Raw genomic sequence first — 24,443 nt, 5'->3', positions numbered from 1 at the left:
GACTGCAGATGCTGTAGATCAGAGTAGAGAAGTGTGGCACTGGAAAAGCACAGCAAGTCACACAGCATCTGAGGAGCAGGAGAGTTGACGTTTTGGGCATAAGCCCTTCATCAGGAATGTTTCATTCCTGATGAAGGGCTTATGCCTATGCCCAAAATGCCAACTTTCCTGCTCCTTGGATGCCGCCTGACCTGCTGTGCTTTTTCAGCATCACACTTTTCATCAATAAGTAGGAACCTTAGGTAGGCATCCTTGCTATCCAGATGCTCCAGGGATGAGTGAAGGGGCAAGGAGATGACATCTGCTGTGGACCTGCTATGCTGGGAGTCAAAATGCAAAGGATCTGGAAAATTTGGTAGACTAGAGTCGATGTGAGCCACTAATAACCTCTCGAAGCACTTCATAATTATGTAGGTCAGAGCGATTGGGCAGTAGTCATGGAGGCACTCAATGATTTTTCTTTGGCACTGGGATGATGATGGTCTTCTTGAAGCAAGTGGGGACATCAGATCATAGTAAGGAGAGGTTAAAGATGTCTGCAAATACGCCCAACCAGGATCTGAATGCATAGCTGGAGACTCCATGCAGGTCATTCACTTTCCATGGGTTCACTCTCAAGAAGGCCAGTCCGTGGCAGTGATTGTGCATCCAAGGCTGATGGGTCAGGTCATATAATGTCGCTGACATTCTGTTCAAAGTGATCATAGAATGCATTGAGCTCATCAGGATACTGTTGCCAGCAATTCTGTTTGACTTTTTTTTGTAGCCTGTTATATTATGTAAGCCTTACCACAAACGACGAGTATCCATATGGTTGATCAGGGTCTCAAACTTAGTTTGCTATGACCTCCTGGCTTTACTAAGGTCATATCTGGATTTCCTAGAAAGGTCAGTGTTGCCTGACTTTAAGATATTCTAGGTCCAAGGAGCAGTAACCCACCAGGATCACCAAGTCTGAGCACCAGGAGGTATTGATTAGGAGGCAGATTCCACCTCCTGTCGCCTTGCCTGAGGATGATGAGTGATCCATGCAGTGAACTGAAAAACCCTCAGGTTATCGGACATAGTCAGGTGTAGCAGAGTGAGCCTTGTCTCTCTAAAACAGAGCACACAGCTGTTTCTCAATTCCCTTTGGAATATTTTGTACGTATTTAAGACTGAGATAGATTCTTGAGCAACAGGGAAATCAAAGGTTATGGGGAAAATGTGGGAACGTGGATCTTGGAAATGTCAGAGCAGGCTCAAGGGGCTGAATGGCCTACTCCTGCATCTGTTTCTTATTGTGTTATGGTCTTACCTCATCCTTCCTCAACTAAACAATCAGTTCTATGGGACAGATCAGCCATGCAGAACCTGCAGCAGGTGGGCAGAGACCCAATTAGAGGGATAACTCTACTTGACCTGTTACAGATACATCTGACCACAATAGTATGGATAATAGATTAACCACTGGACAGGGACAGAGTTTGTCGTCCCAGTTGGTTGATCTCGCACTGTTCCAGGCTCTGTCAGTTAAGTGATCTCTTACAACCCTCCTGGTCTTTAGTAGTTTACTGATTGCTCACACTATGTATTACATTCTCTTTTGTTAACATATATATGTTGCATTGCAACTTGCTTTATCTCTTTCAGCACTGTAACACAAGAGCAGTGCAGTAACAACACTGCCTGCATTCACTTCACAGTCATGGACCACGACTGGCTCTCCACCAATGACTTTGCAGGAGAGGCTGTTTTGCAGCTGCAGGAAGTTCCTGGGTTCAATAAACCCGCTATTGCTGGAGGAATAAAAAATGTTTCCCCAATATTTCTGAAACTGACGCATCCTGAACCCAGCGGTAAGAAAAACTTCACTACCTATCCATTGTAAAATGTTTAAAAATTACATCTGCATGAAATTCAAGTTCATGTATTCTTTCTTAAAAAAAAGCCCATCTTCAAATTTGACACTGTTTATGTCAAACTGTAAGTTCACCCACCTACCAGTGGTGGTGATGTAGTTTAAAACATATATTACAACCCAAGATGCTGACAGCGTTTCATTGGAAATGTTGATACAGGGATTGTTCATAAGCATTGAAAAGGGTTCATTTTTAGCAGTTTGTCCCATGGCGTCATTATATTTTCTAATTAACCCATTCGAAGATGTTATTGCATACTTCTGGAGCAGGTGGATCTTGAACATGGGCCTCTTGGCTCAGAGGTAGGGAGTCCATTATAACTTTGCCAACAACCCTGTTTATATTAAAATTATACCAGTGATACAGGAAAAGCAACTCTCAGGAGAATTCCCAGCCTGATTTTAAAATGAGGATTGAATGTATGTATGCACTGGTCCAAATAGCACTGACTGCTAACCTGCTTCACCTGAAGACTACACATAACTTCATAGGCTGTATGCAGTTCTATGTAAGATTTGCTAATAGATAATTAAGGGGGTTTAGTCACTAAAACATAGAAATGATTTGAATCTGGCCCAAATGCCAATTTCAGCTCTTTATTTAAAAATTGAACTTCTTCCCCTGTGGGTGGCAGCTTATCATCACTTACTCAACCCCACCCCCTCAAAGATCATCACCATTCTCCAATGGCTTTTATTATACCGCTGTGGGCACTATCATCGGATGATTTGACAATGGGTGGGGGGGTTAAAGCTGAATTAGATTCTGCCCTTAGTAATGCCCATACCCTCTAACAGGATCTACTGGACAACATCCAGGAGTAAGAATTCTGACTGGTTTTTGTTCCCCATATTTACCAAGATCAGAAGTATCTTGGAGTCACATTTGTAATATTCCTGCCCTTACAACGCAGTTACCACCTCTTGCAATACACAAAATCTGAGGATACACAGTGCTGTCAATTACAGGTGTTGATTTTTGCAGTGATGAAACCAATCATGAAGATGCTGGAGGGCCGGACCGCTGATAGAGAAGCACAGGACTTTGTTAAGATGATGAAGGAGCTAGAGGTGTCTCCGGATTAAATTCAAGCCAACTTGGAATAAGTGACTGCAATATGCGACTATACATAAACATTCAGAATTTCAGAATGTCAAGTGTTGGAGTGGTACTTTGTTGTGATGATAGTAAAGCTATGCAGGAGCTCCTCAGCATTGGAACATTATTGATCTGGCGCTGTGGCTTCTCACTGTCACCATTGTGGAAATACTGAAGTTGTGTTATAGTTCCTCAAACTTGTGCAATTCTGGAGCTAATGTGGAGCTCCTTAAATTTGTGATGATATTGATTCAATGCTGTAGCTTCGTTGTCGTGGTGATACTGATCCAGTGCTGAAGCTGCTCACTGTTGTGTGATTCACACGCTGTGCCGGACGTTTCACTGTGGTGACATAGATCCTGTATCAACTCACCTAACCATCGTTGTGATATGGATCTTTTGCTGCAGTAGTCACTCTTGTCCCACAACTTTTTCATAATCCTATTTTTTGTGTTTTTTTAAATTAAGTTTTATGACCCCTGTCTTTGCTCTTCTAAGTATTACAAAGAAATATTGTATAGTTGTGATAATTTTGTCTGTCAACTTTTTGTAATTGTAGCTTTGAAAACATTTAAAAGAATAACACCAAGTGAGATGTTCTCTTGTTTTGTTTTCCCAATGAGACTTAAAACCAAGGTCTCATCTGTTCAGTCTAGTCTCATGCCCATATCTTTAGAATAGTAACTTTTCCCACTGCCTGAGCCAACATTTATCTTTTAACTAACTGGTCATTCAGTGCACTGCTCAAGGAGTCTTCATGTGTGCTAAAATGGCCACATAAGCAACTATACTTTCAATAGTACATTGTACATGAGGTGCTGCAAGGTATTTTTGAAGATGTGCTATTTAAAAGATCAGACTTTCCTTTCTTTATATATTTTAGCATGACTAACACTTCGGAGGATGTTCCACAACATCTTTGCTGGAACCACTTTCATTTATTACAAATATAACATATCAGAATATGTAAATATTGAATTTGGATGATTGGGATTAGACTGGGTGAGATATTAGAAAACATGAATGGAATAATCATTAAAAAGAATATAACCTGGTCATTATCTTGGATTATGGGATCTTCTCATGTGCCACATTACAACACTGATTACACTTCAGAAGTATTCCAGTGAATGTTATTCCCTTCAGATTATCCTGTGTCTGAAAGGTAAATATCCAAGTTCTTCTGTTCCATTAAGCATTGCATTCTATACAGATCCTATTTTATTTTTTCTTTAAGAAAGAAGGCCCATGAGCAGGGAAGATGATTGCTTCACCTTTGCATTCAGCTTCAAACCTTTGCATTGCTGATGGCTTTTACTGTTGGTTCCTCCTCTCTGCAAGCTGCGTAGTCTCCTTTTAGATCAGGAACATCTGCTGTATTCTCCTCATCAGATTCACTATCTTCATCTTCCCCCTCAGAATCATCATCACTATCACTGATATCTCCTTCAGTCTCCACAACTCTGAAATAAATTATGAAGAGAATTGTGAAAGCTGCAAATTCTGCAATGAAAACATAAAATGATGGAAAATGCAATAGGTCAGGGACTATCGTAAGATTAATATTACCTATTGTTGTTTTATTTAACCTGTGCTGTACATATCTTCAGTGTGTTTGATGGGACAGAAAACTCCTTCTCTGTACTGAAGCCTATAGTTAATCGGTCAGTGTACAATATTCAGTGTACAGTCTTCATCCTCTAGGTCAATTTAATGTTTCTCTTTGAGATAAATGCAGTTTTGAGGAATTAAGTGGTGAAAATGTGCTGCTAAGTTTTTACAGGAAAGAAAACAATCGACAAATTCCTAATTGACACTGGTCTGATGTTATTAAAAATTGAAGGACGAATTGAAGTGATACAATTTTGCACTTGCTCCTAACATATCCTGGTCTATTCTTATCCATTAAAATTTTTAAACTGTAAGGTTAAAGGCCTGGAGTTTGACGATTAGAATATACAAAATTTGCCTGACATTGTACTACACTTGCTGCAGAAAACGGAATCCAATTTCTACACAAATTCGAAAGTATTTGTGGTCACCTACACATCAAACAAAATCATTGACATAGGACAAGAGGCTTGAGGTGCATGAGTATAAAAGGAAAAGTTTAATTCATGTTGCCAACTAGAAGGCAAGATGCAAGCTTTAAATAGCTTTATCAAGTAAACTGAAACTCATTGATAACTTCTGCTGTACCAGAACAATGGTTGTACCTGTATCTAGTCAGGTAATTAACACTATAGAGAGATGAACTCAGCAACCCTCGCACCACACACCTTGACAGCATGACGTGATGAACCATCTCCATCAACCCATCCAGCCAAGAGAACTGACACACGAATCTCACTTTTCTAACAAATAGGCTTCACCAGTTTTGCATTGAAAAACGTGATTGAATAGTTCCATCAATTTAACTTCACGCTGAATAAGTTGTCTTCTAAGAAAACTCAATTTCCAAATTTTAAACTCTCATTTTGTAAAGTGTTACAAAGCCACTGGAAACCTGCTGTCCGTGCCATTATAGCACCACCAATAGGAGATTAGTAGCACTGCAGCACAAGAACGATATTGTTTACTAAATTTTTCCCAGGACGTGAAACGCTTGTGTTTCTAAACCCATTACGGTATAAAGCATTCTACTGGAGAAAACAGCCCAAGCTATAGCAGATGAAATAGCAGAGCTGAGAAAATTCATGATTGAAATGGTCAGATTTGAGGACGAGGCAAAATCAAAAGGTAAAGAGAGAGTTCTCCAGAGGTAAGAGATAAACCCGTGGAAAAATATATCTGATTGTGGAGCCAGTGAGGGGAAGAAGAGCAGCAGTTTTGCCTGGAAGTCTGATCGGTGTATTAGGCTGTAGATTGTACTGAGTAAGCAGGGTAAGGCCATGGGAATAGCAAATGTGGCCAAGAATGTTAAATTAGATGAAATGTCAAATCAACATCCATCTGTCCACAATCACATTTGAGTTTTTCCCAAACAAGTATCCATCCCACATGCAGCAGAAACAGGCTTCAGTAAACTCACACTGTGCCCTCTCCAAAAACTTTGACGTATTTGATCTTGCCAACTTTCTGGAACAACGGTTCCCACTGTTCAGCTTGGTAGGGCTCCCCACATTTGTTTTCCTGACCAAATTTTTACCAAACCATCTTCACCAACTATCTCTCTTCCCACATATATTCACACGTAAACCGACAACACCTAACTCTACTTCCCTCAGCTCCTTCACTGTCTCAGTTTCGTCACATTGCTTGTCATATATCAAGTCTTGGATGAACCATAACTTCCTCCAACTTCCTTGGCAAGTCTGGAAGTATTATTGAAGTACAATGAATCTTTGTACAACACTACTTCAGCCTCAATTGGACTACTGCCTACAATTCCAGACATCTGACTTTAGGAAGGATGTGAATGCTTTAGAGAGGATGCAGAAAAAGAAATAGAAATGGTTCCAAGGATGAGAGAATTCAGCTATGTGCATACATTGGAGAAGCTGGAATTGGATTTGGTCTCCTCAGTGAAGACAGGATTGACACGAGGTTGGTCAAAATCATGAGAGTGCTAAAGAAAGTGAACCCAGAAAGATTATTCTTATTGGTGGAACGGTGAGAACCAGAGGACACCAATAGAAGGTAAATGGCAAAGGAACCAAAGGAAGACATGAGGAAAAGCTTTTTTTTCAATGCTGCAAATGATTAGGATCTAGAACACACTGCCTCAGAGTGTGTTGATGGCAGATTCAACTGTGACTTTAAAAAGATTAGATATATACTTGAAAAGAAAAAAATTGCAAGATTATAGAAAAAAGGTAAAGAAGAGGGACTAGCTGAGTTGATCTTGTAGAGAGCCAAAAAAACTAGCCGAAAGGCCTCCTGCCCCACTGTAATCATTCTATAAAATAAAAGCAGAAAATGCTGGAAATACTAAGTTAGCATTCATAGAAGGAACAGAATTAACATCTCAGATCAATGACTCTTTTTGAGAACATAACAAGTCTGATGGAAGGCCATTAATCTGAAACATTAACTGTTTCTCTTCATGTATGCTCCCTGACTTGCTGAATATTTGCAGTATTTTTTGTTTTGATTTCAGATTTCCAGCATCTGTAGTATTTTACTTTTGTATGATTCCACAAGACTTACAAATTCAACAGGATATTCACGTCACTGTAAACATCAAATACACAATAAAGCTGCCAAGCAGGTTAGTGGGACTGAGGCTGGACAGTTATTAGCAGGAGCTGAATAAGGTGGCTTTGGTTTTCTCAATATTTATTGGTGAAAACATAACAAAATAAAAATGAACTATGAGATTTTACCTTCCAAGGTTGGGTCTATTGGGATTACAGAATTCTTTCCCCGAATCAACATCAAATGGATCTGAAAAATTAATTCTTCTGCAATTAGAAGACAACACAGAACTTCAACACTTTACTCACTTTATATTTAGACCATTCTCCTAAAATTAACTGCTCTCATCGAGTTCCATGTTACATGTAGGCTTTCTGATCTTCACCATAAGCCAAGCAACATCATCTAGAACAAAATCAAGCTTGAATACACTGTCAATGTTCAGCCCAAGTTGAAAAAGGAAGGGCCTCTTGAGAAAGGGCACCTGACAAGGCGCAAATAGCTTAAGGATAAATTATGTGCAAGATGAGATTTTACCCTCCTGCTCCTCTGGTTCTCCATCTGAAGCCAGCCACTCCTGTTCAGCCTGTAGCACCTCTGCTTCACTCCTGCACGCACGATACTTCTCCAGCAATGCTTGGTTTAGATGCAAAAACGTTTTCCCCCATTTGAATTTCTTTAGTAGAACTTCAGCCAGCTCTGGAAACCCTATTAGAAACAGACACTGTGGTAAACATGGATGAACCTCTACCACTCCAGATTTCTTCAAATCCAAGCCTAGGGTTGCTGCCTCATCTTAGGGTTGACAAAGGAGCTGGTGTTCGACTGGGGTGGACCAAGTTAAAAATCTCACAACTCCAGGATATAGCCCAATAAGTTTATTTGGAAGCACTAGCTTTCACAGCGCTGCTTCTTCATCAGGTGGATGTGGCCACCTGATGAAGGAGCAAATTTCTGAAAGCTAGTGCTTCCAAATAAACCTGTTGAACTATATCCTGGTGTTGTGAGATTTTTAACTTTGTCCACCTTAGGGTTGTTACTCTGTTCTGGTCACACCCACCCTCAATAATCACACACACAAAAAAAGCAGAAAATGAGATTAGATTACATTAAGCTGTTATTTTTTTTCCACAGTCTAACAGTTTACTCTTTCCATCTGCATTTACTAATAAAATACAAAAGGCAGGAGGGTGTAAGGTTATTACTGGATTCCATGAAATGAAAAGTCAGTATAATTCAGTGACAATAGGAGAGAACTTTTCAAAATAAAGAAGTCATGACTGCATAACACATCCTATTCTCAATTATCATAAACTTACCAACAATACAGAAAGTGGCAGCAAATGCCTCAACACAGGAAAGCTTGCAGGGTCGTCCATAATTCACTGGGTTAGCAGCAATGAGGTAAGGTAATAGTCTGAGGTATCTTCCCTTCATTTTTGTGAATGGAGTGTCATCTAGTTTAGCCCAGGAGCAATCGATGACAGCCACACCACCTTGTGCCACGATCTCTCTGGAGAGAAAGCATGTACCAATTCAAAAACATCAAAAGAACATTGCTTTCATTCCTTACTTATCAGCTTCCTGTCACTAGGAACAATCCTGAACAGAAGGACTCAAATAGAAGCAGCTTCTAGTCAGGGAGAAAGGGATTTTACTCTTTATCTAATACAAGGTGTACCTGTTGTGGAAGTGTTCGCTAGGACTTTGCAGCCTCTATATTATTTTATTCTACATTTGTACCTGCACAACCTGTGCTGTGTTATCAAAAAAATTAATGAATTAGAATTTATTCATAAACAGAGAAAACATTTCTCAATTGAACATATTATTACAGATTTCTAGTTAACACAGTCTTTCCTCATTTCTTAATCCAGATTCTTATTTTAAACGTTTATTTTACTCAACATTTTGCTTACCTGTCCATAGGGGAGACGTATCTGGTTCCCATGGGAGTGAGAACTAATCCACTGAACCTTTCACTGATACGCAAGTTGCGGACAAACCCTTTCCGAGCAAGCTTCCTGCCTGTACATCGCTTTGTGTCACAGTGTCCTAGTTCCCACATGGCCAGTGGACACGGGAACTGAAATGTGGGACACGACCCATCCTCAGAGACCCCATTATCAACAGCTGCAAATCAACCATTCCCACAGGTTATAGAACAAACAAACGTAAGCTCAATCAACAGTTAAGAGGGTGTATCAAACTGAAGGACATTTACAGGAATCTGAAAACTGCCCACATTGGGTAAATATTAACAGTAGGTTCAGAGTTTTTAACTTCCAGTCTTGTTAATGTACTGATTGTGTTCCACTGTTCTAGTGAGTTTTTGACCAGGAAGTAAGAAAGCAAGCAACCTAGAGTTCTGACTAAGAGAGAGAGACAGAGAGAGAGAGAGAGAGAGAGTTAAATAGCTTCCCACTTACAGTAACAGCATCTAGACTTAGGCAGTTTACTCCTTCTAGGGCAACAATCACCCACCTTGTACAGCCTCATGAACATCTTCAGTGAATGACTCCAAGGAGCACCCTTTCCGCTGATGACGAGCATCTTTCCATTTTGGAGCTGCTCGCTTACTCTTCTGTGTCTGTTTCTTCCCCCTCATTTGAACAAGGGTTAATGTGAAGCTGTTAATGATTTAGTCCATGGTGCCTGACAAAAATAATTATAGCCAGCCAAGAATTATCAGCAAATACAAACAACTTTGATAACACTACCAACATTTCCAGAAGAGGAAGCCTTATATGTGCTAGTTCTTCACTGGAGCAGAACCAAACTAATCCTACTAAATACCACTCTCATCCCAAATTAATCCCACTGGGCCACTCTCACCCAAACTAATGCTACTGCCTCACTCTTCGACAGCCCTGATCTCATGAAAAACCAATCCAGTGGACCCATTCTCAATTTAAACTAATCCAACGGCCACGCCCTCTCTTTTGAACCCTATATCTGTGTTTGGAAGGTTCCGCTGTCCTAAATGCTATTTTCAACGTAAAGTTTGGCTTTCCTTTAGAACGAAGATATTCCTTTGCTTTGATGACTGAAGGATGTTTGGGTAGAAACTTTCTCAAAATGCCTTCAATCAATAAGATTAATTGATTTTTGATTGCATCAAAGGTGGCTGTGGTAATGTCATTTGTGCCAACATTTTCCACAACTGAAATATTTTTGTGATGAATTCACCACATGATTAGATTTATGCACATTTCCTTTGTCTCAAATGCTATATTTTTGCAATTAAAATTAATAAAACTGCTTAGTTGCTGAATAAAATTTTATTTTCTCATGCAAACAATTAAAATAATAAAGATTTCCCTAACTTAACTGTTGGGGTGTTCAATTCCAAACAATGATTTTCACTCTTAATGTTTTCAAATGTCACACCATCATCTTTTTTCTGACGAATTCTCTTAACTTGCATATTGATAAATTTTGCTATCAAACAAATAAACTGAAGCTGTAAATAACTACCAGAAGCCTTAACTCTGCTGCCCAGCTAAGTAGTTACAGATTTTTCCTCTAAGGTATCAAATTTGCTTTGGGTATTAGCTTCTTTTCACATCTGCTTGATCCCCTTCACTGCTACTGTGCTTTTAGTGCTGACACCGCATTTTCTTTTCCTTTCAAAGTTTGTCCCCTTATTTGTAGTTGTAAAAGGCTTTTATTAACTTACAGTTGTCTTCACTTGTTTCCCTGCAAGAGCTTTCTGGTCAGAGATTTTTCCTTCTGGTCAGTTCTATGGTCCTTCTGACTGCTAGCTGGTCTAAAAGACTTTTTGGAAAAGTGATTTTTCAAGGTCTTCTCTTTAAATAATTTCAGTTCTGTTTTTTGATCTTCACTATCGCCATGATTTTCTAGGCAGTGGATCTGGTTGCTGCCACCATCTTTTGTTGTGTGGTTCTATGCGAGAGTTTTGTATTCAAGACAGGCTGACTGAAAAGGCAAGATTGTCAGGTTAGACTTTTACAGAACTATTTAACTGCATATCCATACTAAATACAACTATACATGATAACATGAGATATGCCAGGCTCTAACCTTACTGTTATATTGTTAAGACTATTTTCAACATATGCTTCAATCGACTTGGCAGCTCAGTGCTGCCTCACAGCACCAGGGACCCAGGTTCGACTCAGAACCTTGAGCGACTGTCTGTGTGGAGTTCGCATGTTCTCCCCGAGTCTGTGGAGGTTTCCGCCAGGTACTCAGGTTTCCTCCCACAGTCCAAACATGTGCAGGTTAGGTGCATTAGCCATGGGAAATGCAAAGTTACAGGGACAGGGTCAGGGGATGGGATGCTCTTTGGAGGGTCGGTGTGGACCTGCTGGACCAAATGGCCTGCTTCCACACTGTAAGGATTCTATGATTACCTGATCCTATGATCTCTCACACACCCATCTGCTATCTTCTAGCTATCATTTTATTTCTGCCTACACCTTGCTATTTATGCCCAGTGGCAGGGCGGCTCTGTGACATCATAGTTTGCTCCAGGGTCCTAAAATCTATGCACATCATCGTAAACCCAAATTCATTCCATTACCTTACTGTCACCTCAAAAATTGCAACACACTATTCTCATCAAAAACTAATCATGTTACCCAATTCATCCTAACTAAACCCAATGCCCCATTCTCTACCCTAACACCTGTCTCCTCCTGTTTGGAATTTATATTTAAAGTTTGTCTTTAATATTCCCCACAGGAATATTTTCAGATTTGCATTTCCTAGGGTCCGAGTCTACTCTTGGACCCGCATGCTTCTCTCCTCATTACCAGCCAAGCCTCAGGGCTGTCCTTTGTCAAATGACAGTGAGAAGGGTGCAGCCAGAGAGGAAAAGGGGCTGAACAAGAGCCTTCCGCTCATGAAGCAGAGACAGAGATCTGCCTTCCCAGAAACCTTTCAAGGTTAATTTCCTACCCGATGCTGAGTGACAGATGACCGCATCAATACCTCTCACCATTCATCATGAGTTTATATCACATTACACAACTGGATACCATCACAATCCATCTATTTCACCAAATCTCACTGACCATCAAAAAAAGTATTCACCTTTCTCCTCTATTATAATTTTCTATACAACCAAAATGAATGACATCACACTTCCTCACATTATACTCATCTGTTGCCTGATTACTTGGCCTGTATAAAAGTCTTTGTTGCCTCTTGTAAATTGAGGTAAATTGTAACTGCAGGCTATAAAATAGCTGAGGAATCTAAAAAAGTGTGCTAAGGGATTGACAGCACTGAGATGAAGAGAAATTGCTTCAGTTAAAGGATTCTCTACTCTCGAGCCTCATGGCTTTAGACTTGTTACATCCTGCCAACTTGAAAATCTCCTGGATATCCCTACTGTTCACTTCCTGTTAAATAATACACATTATTACTCTTGACTCCCATTAGCGCTGATCATGTACGCCAATTTTTCACATGGCACCTTCTTCAAACCCAAGTACTAATGGTCTTGTAACCCAATCTAACAGTAACTCCTCTTTAAACATCCAAATGCATTTGTCAAATACAATTTTCTTTTTGTAAATCCACATTGACTTTGCCTGGTCATACTGTGAATTTCTAACTACACTGTTAAGACTTCTTTTAAAACATATCCCAGTATTTTCAGTAGACTGGTGCCAGACAGCTCTCATTCTTTTTCCTGATTTCCTCTCTTCTTGAATAGTTGCTAAATTGCCAGCTTCCAAACTGCTGGGACTGTTCTAGCATCTAAGGCACTTTGGAAAATCGTAACCGGCGCATCAAAATCTGTGCGGCGTTCTCATTAATCGAAGAGGGATAGGCTCAAGGCCTAGAGCCAGACCAAGGAGTGAACTCCAGGAGTAGGCCCTTCAGGCAGGGGCTGGCACCGTCTCCAGTGAACGAGGCCCCGAACTCACGGGCTTCGCTTCGATCGGGTCCACTCCTTTGGAAACTGTGAAACCGAACCTTCACTCCGTGTACCGGGACGGGACGGGACGCTCTGTTCCGGGTTACCCGGATGCGTTGGGGTAGTTCCGGTTCCGGGTTACTTGGGGAATTGCGCTGTGGTGGTGGAGGGAGGGAGAGAGCGAGCGCGAGCGGTCACCATGGCGATAGCCGGCTCACGGCTCCTCGCGCTCTGGCTGCCGGGTGAGTGTCTGCCGCCCCCGGGACAAACAGCCACTTGGTTGGTCGCGGGATGCTGCACAGCTGACCTTGGTGCGGCCGGAGTGATAGCACCCCATTTCCACCTCGGGGAACACTGAGGGCAGCTTTGTCTCCTCACCCCGCCCTCAGCGACGATTCACTAACTCGAGGGTCTTCCTTCCCCTCGAGCTTAGGTCTACAGGACATAACCTGCCTCGAGTTATTTTGATCAATGTCATAACTCCATTCTTTCAGATAATAACTGGCTGTATTTGTGCTTCTTTCGCAGTTTTCATCGTCTCAGCTGGTAAAATGAAAATTGTGGATGAGCCAAACACTTATGGGTAAATACAAGCGTAGCTCAACTTAAAGGCTTAGTTAGGGCAGCAGTGGATAAGAGCACGAGAAGACTTGGTGTAAAATTAATGCTACTAAAGAGTGACAAATCCCCAGCACTAGGTGCTTTCCATCCCAGGATTTTAAAAGAAGTGGATGACCAGAACAACTCATACCACACAATTAAATGATGATTACTATTTTCAAGAGAAAACCCAACCATTGACATTATTGTTGAATCCCCCCACTGTTAACATCTTAGCAGTTACTTTTGAGAGGAAATTGAATTGTACCAGTGATAAAATTACTGTGGCTACAAGAGTAGATCAGTGGCTGGGAATTCTGTAGTGAGTAACCATCTGATAAGTCCTGCAAGCATACCCAGGATTTACAAGGTTTAAGGTAGGAGTATGATCAGGACAGCTGCAAAACACTCAAAAAGACAAAGACCATCCAGGACGATGCAGCCCAGTTGATTGGAGTCTGATCCACCAACCTAAAATTTATTTCCTTCATCACTGACAGCAGCATGTACCACCATCAACAAAGCTCCTTCATCTTTCCAACCTATGATATCTGCCATCGATAGGGACAAGGATATGAGATGCATGTAAACACCTCTGTCTGCAACTTTCCATCTAATATATACACCATCCTAACTTGGAACTATCATCTAATATATACACCATCCTAACTTGGAACTATTTCACTGATTCTTCACTGTTCTTGAGTCAAAATCCTGGAACTCCAATTTCTAGTCGCCTTCAGTAATATTAAAGTTTTTAAAAATCTTACACTCATTAGGACCAAGATGCAGGAAACAGACTCGACACACCGTTTTATTTTATTTTTTTCTCAGAGTGAACAGCACGTCTGACACTCGTGTTTTTTTTCCTCCTTTTTTTAACTCCCGCACTACCGCCTAATTTTTGCCCCAGCGCCCATGTTGTGTGTGGACACACCATTTTATTCTTTTCTTATTTTTTGTTTTTTTTTAGAGTTGGTGGGAACATTCCTGTTTATTTTTTTTTCTTTTTTTTTACAAGCTGTGCCCTTCACATTGCTGTTTTTTTTTATATATTAACCCCCACACTACCGCCTAACTGCGGTAGTGCTTATTTTTTCGCCCAGCATCCATGGTGTGTGTGTGTGTGTGTAGGTGTGAGATACAGTGAGAGACACAAGATGCACGAATCTTTATTCAATTGACACACCATTTTATTTTTTTCTTTTTCCTTTTTATTAACCCCCACACTACCACCTAAGTGCGGTAGTGCTTATTTTATCCCCAGCACCCATGATGTGTGTGTGTGTGTGCAGGGACACACCATTTTATTATTTTTTTTCTTTATTCTCCTGTTTATTTTTTTTTTAGAATCCTGTTTATATATTTTTTTAATCTTTTTTTTATTTTAACCCCCACACTACCACCTAAGTGCGGTAGTGCTTATTTTATCCCCAGCACCCATGATGTGTGTGTGCAGGGACACGCCATTTTATATTGCATGGGAGAGGGTGCTGATTGGTTGGGCCATCGCTGGCATGGAAATGTAGCAACAACAATTACCTTTCAATCTTGATTTTCATTTGGATAGATTCTAATTGTCAGTATGCTGCCACAGGAATGACTATTACCATGACGCCTAATTTTGAAGAAATAATGTATGTACAAATTCCTTTCGCTGACGTAATTCATTTTTGGTGTAATTCAGCAGAGTCTGAATGATAATACATGATTTTCAATAGTTGAATCACTTCTAATGATGTGTTTACTTTTCTGATGCTTACAAACATGGGCTGGTTGACTGTGAACAATCAATGGGACCAGTTGTTTGATAAAGTTTACATACCCTGACATCATACTGGTACTCATTAATGTGGTAGGCAAAACATCTATTTGGTTTGACAGCAGCATTTGGTTGGTGGAGAAAAGCTGCTGACAAGCCTGAAATACATTTATATGCTAATGCTGATCCAACCAATCAGAACTCTCTCAGCCTAGTTTTGATAGTTTCACAAGAAAAGCTTCAACTTCTAAATTCCTTTCAACAATGTTTAAGTTCTCTAACAGCACTAGGTGTACACTACTTAGACTGTAATGGTTCAAAGAGGTGGCTCAGCATAATCTTCTCAACGATGATTAGTAAATATTGGCATTGCCAGGGAATATGATCTTTCAAAGTACTTTTGATTCAGATCTCATTCCTTTAGATGGAAAATTGTGTATGTCACTCTGCTATTTAAGAAAGGATAACAGAATTACAGGCCAGTTGTTTTAACATCAATTGTCTGGAAATTACTGGAGTTTACAATTAAGATATCGATAATTAAGGAGGGATTAATTACAGCTTGAAAATTTACAGGTGATAGAAAAAGATAGGTCATGCCTGATGAGCCAGATCATTTTTTGAAGAGGTGACCAAAGTTGCAGAGAGGAGAATACTAATGTATTTTATAAATGTCTTTCCTAGGAGATGGCCTGGTGGTTTTATTGCTGGACTGTTAATCCATAGGCCCACATAATGTTTTGGGGAGGGGTTCAAAACTCACCATGACAGATGGTGGAATTTGAATTCAATATAAAAAAATTTGGAATTAAGAGTCCAATGATGACCATATCTTCATTGTCGATTGTAGTGAACCAGAAAGGTTTTGCCTAATATCCTTTAGGGAAGGAAACTGCCATCTTTACTGGTCTGGCCTACATGTGACTCCAGGCCCACAGCAATGTGGTTGACTCTTAACTGCCCTCTGGGAAATTAGGGACAAGCAAAAATGAAAAAAAAACTTACTTCTCAGAAAACTAAAATACATCTCAATTTTTATTTTCAGGCTAAACAATCCTTTCCTGTCCCAAGTAAACAGACTTCATCCGAAAATCAATCCTGCTGCGATTTCAGGTAAATAATATTGATGGGAGTCTTCCCTGCTGGAATGGGGGCTCAGTTATTTACCTGACAATGGCTGGTGACTGTGAGTGTTTCCAGGGAAGGGACTGATGTATACATGATTTTCTATTGGGGTGGGAATGCATTTGTGACTCTGCCTGTTTGTGACCGAGTTTCAGCATCAGGAGGGACTAAGTGATTCTGCCTATGCAAGGATCTGGGTTTCTGATTACAGGACTGAAATATTGAGTTTGCCAGTGGGAGAATGAGGCGGATATGTAAGTGATTGCCCACAAGAATTGTAACTTTCCTAAGGGGAGGAGTTAATGGAAGTGTGATTGTTGGGGTGCCTTGTTCCAGTCAGGAATTGACTATGCTTTATTTTAATCTAGGCCCAGCTCATCTGCACAGACTTGCTGGGAAATGCTTCAGCATGACGGAGTCTGTGTGAGTATCAATTTAAGTTATTGCTGTAAATATAGTGTAAGAGGGTGAATTTTATTGGTGTTTTATGTAAAAGATTTTTAGTGATAAGGGAATCTGTTATCTAAAGGAAATTATATTTGTAAACAGTTGGTGTGACACATGTTGAAAGAAGGCTTTGGGTAATATAATGAGGCCAAAGTTAAAATCAGAAGAAATATTTTTATGCAGCAAGTTGTCATAAATTGGACCATGCTACACGAAAGAATGATGAAAACGAATACATTAGCCTTTAAAAAGGCAGCTGGTACATAGAATATATAGGACAAAAACAAATCATTATGTTACACTCAAAACTCTCCCCACACTTCTTCATTTGTCTATCAATATTATATTCCTTTCTCCGCCAGATGCTCATCTGGTTTCCCTTAAATGGATCAATAACTAGTCACCTCAGTTACTACCTGTGATAGTGAGTTTTGCATTCTTGTTGCACTCTTGATAAACACTTTTCTTCTGAATTCCTGACTTGATTTATCAATGACTGTACTATTTTGGGGAAATATCTCGCACCCAAGCCTTTGCAGTGCCCACTGGTCACAAAAGGAGACTCATTTTATATCAGTAGCCTTGGGTTCTGCTTTTCATCACATGAAAGAAAGACTAATGTGGTCATTAAATTTTTCAATAGTTTTGAAGACTCCTATTACATATAACGCTGCAAGGTCATTAATAGCATTTCTTTAAAAGCCTTCTCGCTGTCACTATCCCTCCCTATTTGGTATTCTCTGCAAATTTAGAAATTGTGTTGATTTCAAAATCTAAACCAGAAATATGAATCTTAAATTCTGCACAGTGGTCCTAGCATTAATTGTTGAGGGACCTCATTTCTCTAGTGTAAATAGATACCCTTTGCCCACTTATCTCTCAGTCAGTTGGTATACATTTTGCTACTTGGCCCAGCACCCTAGGGTCTGACCATATTCATTAGTCTATCATTTTGTACCTTCATTGAAAGTCTTTTGGAAATCTAGATTACACCTGCAACATCACATTTATCTGCTTGAAGAAGAAAATTTTATAGGACAAAAGCAGGTGTGAAACTAACTGGGCAGTATTTAAAAGATCTAAAGTAATCATAATGAGCAATAAACCTCTTAGACTGTCTCATTCCATTGTTCTTATTATATCTTGTCCTTTTTCTTTGCAGATACAAGTATGAGTTCTGCCCCTTCCATAATGTCACTCAACACGAACAGACATTCCGCTGGAATGCTTACAGCGGGATTCTAGGGTATATCCACCATTGGGAGTTGAGTGGGAAGTTGGCTGGCTGTGTGTGTGTTGTGGGGTGGGGGAGAACACAAGATAAGAGGGGCTGGGAGGTAGAGTGAGCTGCTTGCAGTGTGGAGGAGATGCACGCAAGTACCACAACAAAGATTACTGCACAGAATAAGAGCCCATGGTGTAAGTAACATAATAGAATCGATAGAGGATTAGTTAGCAAACAGGAAATAGGTATAAATGGATCATTTTCAGGTTGGCAAAATGTGACATAGGAACATAGGAAGAGTAGGCTATTCAGCCTCTTAAGTCTGTTCCACCATTCTAAATCAAATGCAGCATTATAGGGAGTAGTGCTGGGGGCTCAAATATTCAATTTATTATCAATTTCTTGGTTGAATTAAATGTATGATTGCAAAATTTGTTGACAACACAAGGATAGGCAGAAAAGTAAATTGTGAAGGGGACATATTGAGTTGCATAGGAAGACGTGAGGGGGCAAAGATTTGGCAGATGGGCGAGTGTAATGTTGGAAAGTGAAAAGTTGTACATTTTGGCAGGAAGAATAGAAAAGCAGCATCTTATTTAAATGGAGAGAGATTGCAGAGAGGCTAGTGTGGCACAGAGAGATTAGTGTGTGTTTTGAGAAGATTTGTAGCTCAGGTTGAGGTTCTGGATGTAGTTTTGCTCACTGAACTGGAAGGTTCATTTCCAGACGTTTTGTCACCCTACTAGGTAACATCTTCAGTGGGCCTCTGGACGAAGCACTGCTGATGATTCCTGCTTTCTATTTATATGTTTGGGTTTCTTTGGGTTGGTGATGTCATTTCCAGTTCTTTTTCTCAGGGAGTGGTAGATGGGGTCTAACTCGTTGTGGAGAAAGTGAGGTCTGCAGATGCTGGAGATCAGAGCTGCAGAAGAGGAAGGGCTTATGCCCGAAACGTCAATTCCCCTGTTCCCTGGATGCTGCCTGACCTGCTGCGCTTTTCCAGCAACACATTTTCAGCTCTAACTCGTTGTGCTTGTTGATAGAGTTCCTGTTCGAATGCCATGCTTCTAGGAATGCTTGTGCGTGTCTCTGTTTAGCTTGTCCAAGGATGGATGTGGTGTCCTTCCTTATCTGTATGGAAGGAGACCAGTGAGAGAGGGTCATGTCGTCATGACCCTCTCTCACTAGTATCTTATAGAGGTCTTATATGGGACAGTCTTCTACACTCTAAAGAAAAAGATCCTAGCTTGTCCAACCTCTCCATTTAACTCAGATTACTGAGTCCTGGCAAAATCCTTGTAAATTTCTTCTGCACTCTTTCCAGTTTGATAACATCCTTCCAATAACAAGGAGACCAAAACTGAACACAGTCCTCCAATAGTGGCCTCACCAACATCCTGTATAACTGCAACATAATCAAATGCAATAGGAACAGAATATAAAAATGGGGGTGTTTTGCTGTAGTTGTAGTGTTGGTGAGGCCTTATCTGGAGTACTTTATATAATTTTGATCTCCACATCTAAGAAAGCTAGTTAATACATTACAGGCAATTTATAGGAGGTTTGTTTGATTGATACCCGAGACGTGGCGTTCTGTGATCATTTAGTAGTTAGTACTCTGTGTTGTGGCTACAGCAACCTCGGATCGAATCCAAGTCATGGTAATAATTGATCTTTCTGCTCCAGTATTTGTCAGTGGGTGGCACAGTGGTTAGCACTGCTGCCTCACAGCGCCAGAGGTCCGGGTTCAATTCCCATCTCAGGCAACTGTCTGTGTGGAGTTTGCACTTTCTCCCCGTGTCTGCATGGGTTTCCTCCGGGTGCTCTGTTTTCCTCCCACAGTCCAAAAATGTGCAGGTTAAGTGAATTGGCTATGGTGAAGGGGTAAATGTAGGGGAATGGGTCTGGGTGGGTTGCTCTTCAGAGGGTCGGTGTGGGTTTGTTGGGCCAAAAGAAGGACTCCAAGGATTCTTATTTACAAAAGAAGGACTCCAAGGATTTTTTTTTAAACTAAATTGGGCGGCACGGTAGCTCCGTGGTTAGCACTGCTGCCTCACAGCACCATGGTCCCAGGTTTGATTCCAGCTTCAGGTGACTGACAGGGGGAGAACGTGCAAACTCCACACAGTCTGCTTGGGTTTCCTCTGGGTGCTCCAGTTTCTTTCCACAGTGCAAAGATGTGCAGGTCAGGTGAATTGGCCATGCTAAATTGCCCATAGTGCTAGTTGCATTAGTCAGAGGGAAATGGGTCTGGGTGGGTTACTCTTCAGAGGATCGGTGTGGACTGGTTGGGCTGAAGGGCCTGTTTTTTTCACTGTAGGTAATCTAATCTAATCTAAACTAAATATATACTAAGTCTGTAGCGAAGTCCAGCAATTTATGGAAGGGGAAGAGTAAAAATAAAACTTTAGGTTTCAATACCGGTAGATTCAAGAAATGCACCAAGGACATACTGTGCATAGGGATGCACAATAGGCTGGAGGAATATAGAGATATCAAATTTGAATAGTGTTTTGAATTCCACAAACCAGCTGTTGGATTAGTTCGTCACTCCTACAATCTGATCAATTGTTCACATTTGTTGGGATAAGGATGGAAAATGGGGTCACTCTTCAAGGTGCAGAACAATGTTGGACTGAATTAGGATTAGGGTGTGATGAAATAGAGTTGAATCTGACAGTTTCTGTTTTGTAGAATATGGCAGGAATGGGAGATTGAGAACAACACATTTGTGGGAATGTGGATGAAGGAAGGAGATTCCTGTGGCACCAAGAACAGACAGACCAAGGTACGCATTCCCTGTTTTCCTGTACCCAGGCTCTTGACTCATTGGTAGTATCTTCGACATTCTTCCCGTGTAAACGTAAACAATATTTTACTAGGGGTACTGTGCAGTAATCGGAAGCTGGAACCCAATGAATTTCCACACTCTACTGCCAAGTTAATTACAACTTTTCCTCAAGATCAGTTGTAATAAAAAGAGTTAGAGAGACTCATGTGGTTTCAGATTTACAACATTCACAGTATCTTTCTTGCGGGATTTATGCTGCGAGTCATTTAGCAAGTAATGACTTTTTCTCCTGACAACTCTCGTAAGGGGATACTAGTCTATGCCTCATTATCTCACTGACCAATTCCTGGGTCACTCTGGCAAACTGAACCATGTAATACCCATGTGGAAACTCATCTCTTTTCCACAGGTTCTTCTTAAATGTGGACCCAGCCACAAATTGATCCATGTTTCCGAGCCCCACACTTGTATCTACTGGCTCAGTTTCGAGACGCCCCTGGTATGCCACCCCTATTCTTTACTGGGTGAGTAAGGAAAATGCAGCCATTTGCAGTGAGAATGAGGCTGTTAGTTAGGTGAAGGAATATCAGCCTTCCACATGAAAAGCAGCTCCTGTATATCCATACGATCTGTACGAAACAGTGCTTGGAGGCAATTGGGGCTACTATCAACCTTAACTCACACTGGGTTTGCAAACTTGGAAACATTTTTGAGAGGAGGAATGAACTTTATTGTTGAAGAGTATTTTGGGCAGGGCAAACATTTGAAATAATTTGAGGGGGTTGGGATTTCTGGGCTGTTTGCGTGGAAGAGCACTTACTTGGTTTGGGTTGAGGGCTGCAGGGGAAATGGGTTGTACCATTTCTGCTCAGACTTATTTATTTTTGCAGTTTATCCAAGTCTGAAGCAAGAGTTGCAGAATCAGTGGGACCAGGCAGAACAATCACTCTATGATGGCCTTATTACTCAGCAAGTAAGTTTGGTGAAGCCTGGGCAATTTTGATAAATTATGTGAATTTGCTGTTCATTGTCGAGGGGCATTGCAGAATTCAAAATCCAGCCTCAGGTGAGGGTCGCTTTGCACCTCTTATTTTCTATTCTAGTGAAGAGAACACTGTCCAGATGTTGGATCAATATAGCCTCTGATCAAGTTAATTTTTGTTCTGTATATTTCAGGGTCATAGGAAGTTACTGCGAGCGATATTTGAAAACGCAGGTTACCTAAAACCCACTGGAGAAAAGCAGACTCGACCAGAGATAGAAGAGCAGAACCAGTCACAGGAGACCACCTTGAGCAGGTGTAATGAGGTAAAAGAAAATTGGTGCTTGTTGAGGAGTAATGGAAGGTACGTGATGGGTTGTGATGTATTTATTGCTTTAAATGGAGGCAGCTGTCATTTATTTTATTTGGTAAGTGAAAATTTATTCCAAACTTTACTTCACACCTACGATTACCTCTTTCTGTTAAAGCAAAGCACGAGTGGAGTGGTCTATTCTCTACTTTTGTATCACATTGATGCCTCCTATATTCATTCAATGCAAGATTTTTTTTAAAAGCTGGAATTTCCAGGCTCTGACATAATGTTACTTATTTTGTTCACTATGTGTGTCTTCCCAATTCAGGAACGAAATAAACTCTCCGCAGAGATCCAAAGACTGAAGGATTTACTGACCCATCACAACATATCTTTTTTAAAGCCAACCGGTCAGTATCATTGCTCAGCTCTTTGCAAAGCTTTTCCTTCCTCACTACCAGCTGAACTGTCCCAGTGATACAAGTGGTCATAATTGAGTTTAATCATACTATTTGCCTGGATTCAAGCCTGAATTCCTACTGGTGTTTGGGCAGTTGGTTTTGCTGTTAAGTTTGCAGAATATTTTCAGTGCCTGGTCCACTGATCTTAATTTCCTGCAGCTGTCTCCTGTCTCTCAAGTTAACAGATAGTGCAGCCTTTCAAACCTTTGTTTCTTACCCTAGCCCAAACTCCAGCTAAACCCTTGGTCTTATTTCTCTCCTTTTTCTTCATTCACTTTTTCTGACTGGACTGTGACAAGGAATTTGAGAGGATTGAGAAGGAAGACGAAGAGTTACCGTAGGGGACGATTTTTGCTTCCTCTACTTCTGGTTTTCAAATGTCTTGTGTTGTCCTTTCAGAGAGTGAAAATAACCCCACCATCACTGGTCAAACTCAGAGAAGCCAAAAGTTGCGAGGAGATCTGGGGCTCCGAGATGAGGCAGTGTGATCAGTATCCAGTGGATAGTCTGGCGTGGACCACAACATGAATTGTTTATTCTTGACCAAGCCCTTTCAGAAATGTTGTTATAAAATGCCTTTCAGTCACTGGAATATTTCTCATGTAAATCCTGCTTACATTAAATGTGAAATTGCTGAGTTTTCTTTATTCCTATTCTGACTGTATAAAGTATTGTCTTGTATAGAGGAACTGCACCAGTTTTAAGAGTTGAATAAATATGGAGTTGATTTTTAAATTTCCAGACGTAAGCTGTTATTCCCTGATTACAGCAGCAAAAAGAAACATAATAGAAACCGAAGTAAATGTAGATTGATAAGACAGCAAATTAATCCAAATTCAGTAGAAGTGGGAAAGTACATAATTGGACATCAGGGAGATGCTAGTCAGAGATAGGTAGGAAATATCTGATTTTTGAATGGAAAGAAAGAATGTGCGGTGTGGATTTTCCTACAACTACACATCTTGAATCTCTGTTAAAAAGCTAAGTAATTTCGCAGCCACGACAACTGGACGATTAGAGCTGGACGTATAGTATAGCACATGTATAGCAAACAGTGAAGAAGATTATCTAAGATTACAAAGAGATCAATTGGGCCAGTGGGTTGAGGAGTGGCAGATGGAGTTCACTTTAGATAAATGCAAGGTATTGCAGTTCAGTAAAGCAAACACTGACGTGACTTATTGAGAAGGCCCTGGGTAGTGTTGTAGAATAGAGAAACTGCAGCGTTCAGGTACATTGTTCTTTTGTAGTTGCATCACAAATCAACAGGGTGGTTAAGATGGTTTAACATGCTTGCCTTTATTGTTCAGACTATTAAGTATAGGAGTTGAGACGTCATACTGAGGTTGTCCAGGATGTTGGTGAGGCCACTTTTGGAGTACGGTGTACAATTCTGGTCACTATGCCGTAGGAAGGATACTATTAAGCTGGAGAGGGTTCAGAAAAGTTTTACTAGGACATTACCAAGACTTGAGTTAAGGAGAGGCTGATAGGCTGGGACTTCTTCCAGTGAACCGTAAGAGGTTAAAGGGTGACCTTCTAGAGGTTTATGAGGGGCACTAGGTAAGGTGAATAGAAAAGGTCTTTTCCCTCAGGTGGAAGAGTTCAAAATTAGGGGGCATATTTTTAAAGTGAAAGGAGAAAGATTTAAAAAGGACCAGAAGAGCAACTTTTTCACACTGTCAGAGGTAGTGGTAGACGCAGGTACAGT

The 24,443-nt window shown here is 40.6% G+C and overlaps 3 protein-coding genes across 6 annotated transcripts in view; 2 read left to right on the top strand and 1 right to left on the bottom strand.

The window, feature by feature from the left end:
• Positions 1-2,986, top strand: part of baiap3 (BAI1 associated protein 3) — an 81,695-nt gene extending 78,709 nt beyond the window's left edge. Inside the window, exons 35-36 of the mRNA XM_043711073.1 lie at positions 1,633-1,838; positions 2,886-2,986. Of these exons, the coding sequence (XP_043567008.1) occupies positions 1,633-1,838; positions 2,886-2,986 (307 nt within the window). The remainder of the gene's footprint in view (positions 1-1,632; positions 1,839-2,885) is intronic.
• Positions 1,847-13,133, bottom strand: tsr3 (TSR3 ribosome maturation factor). 3 transcript variants are annotated; one of them, XM_043711637.1, is made up of 8 exons: positions 13,037-13,133; positions 10,816-11,075; positions 9,621-9,791; positions 9,056-9,269; positions 8,456-8,649; positions 7,674-7,844; positions 7,325-7,385; positions 1,847-4,462 (listed from the first exon to the last, which is right to left on the bottom strand). In XM_043711637.1, exons 3-8 carry the CDS (start codon positions 9,742-9,744, stop codon positions 4,288-4,290), a joined length of 939 nt encoding a protein of 312 aa, XP_043567572.1. In that variant the 5' UTR covers positions 9,745-9,791; positions 10,816-11,075; positions 13,037-13,133; the 3' UTR covers positions 1,847-4,287. The 3 variants fall into 3 exon arrangements, with proteins under 3 accessions (XP_043567572.1, XP_043567573.1, XP_043567574.1); XM_043711638.1 differs by having other exon boundaries at positions 12,961-13,089; XM_043711639.1 differs by lacking the exon at positions 13,037-13,133 and adding an exon at positions 11,181-11,284.
• Positions 13,134-13,159: 26 nt separating this feature from the next.
• gnptg (N-acetylglucosamine-1-phosphate transferase subunit gamma) lies at positions 13,160-23,467 on the top strand. Of its 2 annotated transcripts, XM_043711640.1 has the most exons (11): positions 13,160-13,268; positions 13,555-13,609; positions 16,434-16,501; positions 16,882-16,936; positions 18,123-18,206; positions 20,880-20,973; positions 21,386-21,500; positions 21,867-21,949; positions 22,153-22,284; positions 22,600-22,681; positions 23,132-23,467. In XM_043711640.1, exons 1-11 carry the CDS (start codon positions 13,226-13,228, stop codon positions 23,218-23,220), a joined length of 900 nt encoding a protein of 299 aa, XP_043567575.1. In that variant the 5' UTR covers positions 13,160-13,225; the 3' UTR covers positions 23,221-23,467. The 2 variants fall into 2 exon arrangements, with proteins under 2 accessions (XP_043567575.1, XP_043567576.1); XM_043711641.1 differs by lacking the exons at positions 13,160-13,268; positions 13,555-13,609 and adding an exon at positions 15,060-15,263.
• The last annotated feature ends 976 nt before the right edge of the window (positions 23,468-24,443 follow it).

The sequence above is a fragment of the Chiloscyllium plagiosum genome, chromosome 21 (genome assembly GCF_004010195.1).
Source record: "Chiloscyllium plagiosum isolate BGI_BamShark_2017 chromosome 21, ASM401019v2, whole genome shotgun sequence".
NCBI classification, from domain to species: domain Eukaryota; kingdom Metazoa; phylum Chordata; class Chondrichthyes; order Orectolobiformes; family Hemiscylliidae; genus Chiloscyllium; species Chiloscyllium plagiosum.
Note: the sequence above shows the minus strand (reverse complement) of the source record. Positions and strands in the feature narration are given on the sequence as shown.

Bases quoted from the DNA above. Each gene is read 5' to 3' on its own strand.
- gnptg (XM_043711640.1), top strand. From the start codon at position 13,226: ATGGCGATAGCCGGCTCACGGCTCCTCGCGCTCTGGCTGCCGG. The intron at 16,937-18,122 runs GTGAGTATCAAT...TTTTCTTTGCAG, and splicing joins TTCAGCATGACGGAGTCTGT to ATACAAGTATGAGTTCTGCC. The intron at 18,207-20,879 runs GTATATCCACCA...TCTGTTTTGTAG, and splicing joins GCTTACAGCGGGATTCTAGG to AATATGGCAGGAATGGGAGA.
- tsr3 (XM_043711637.1), bottom strand. From the start codon at position 9,744: ATGAGGGGGAAGAAACAGACACAGAAGAGTAAGCGAGCAGCTCCAAAA. The intron at 8,650-9,055 runs GTAAGCAAAATG...CTTTCTCTCCAG, and splicing joins TACGTCTCCCCTATGGACAG to AGAGATCGTGGCACAAGGTG. The intron at 7,845-8,455 runs GTAAGTTTATGA...TGTTTCTAATAG, and splicing joins TGCCACTTTCTGTATTGTTG to GGTTTCCAGAGCTGGCTGAA.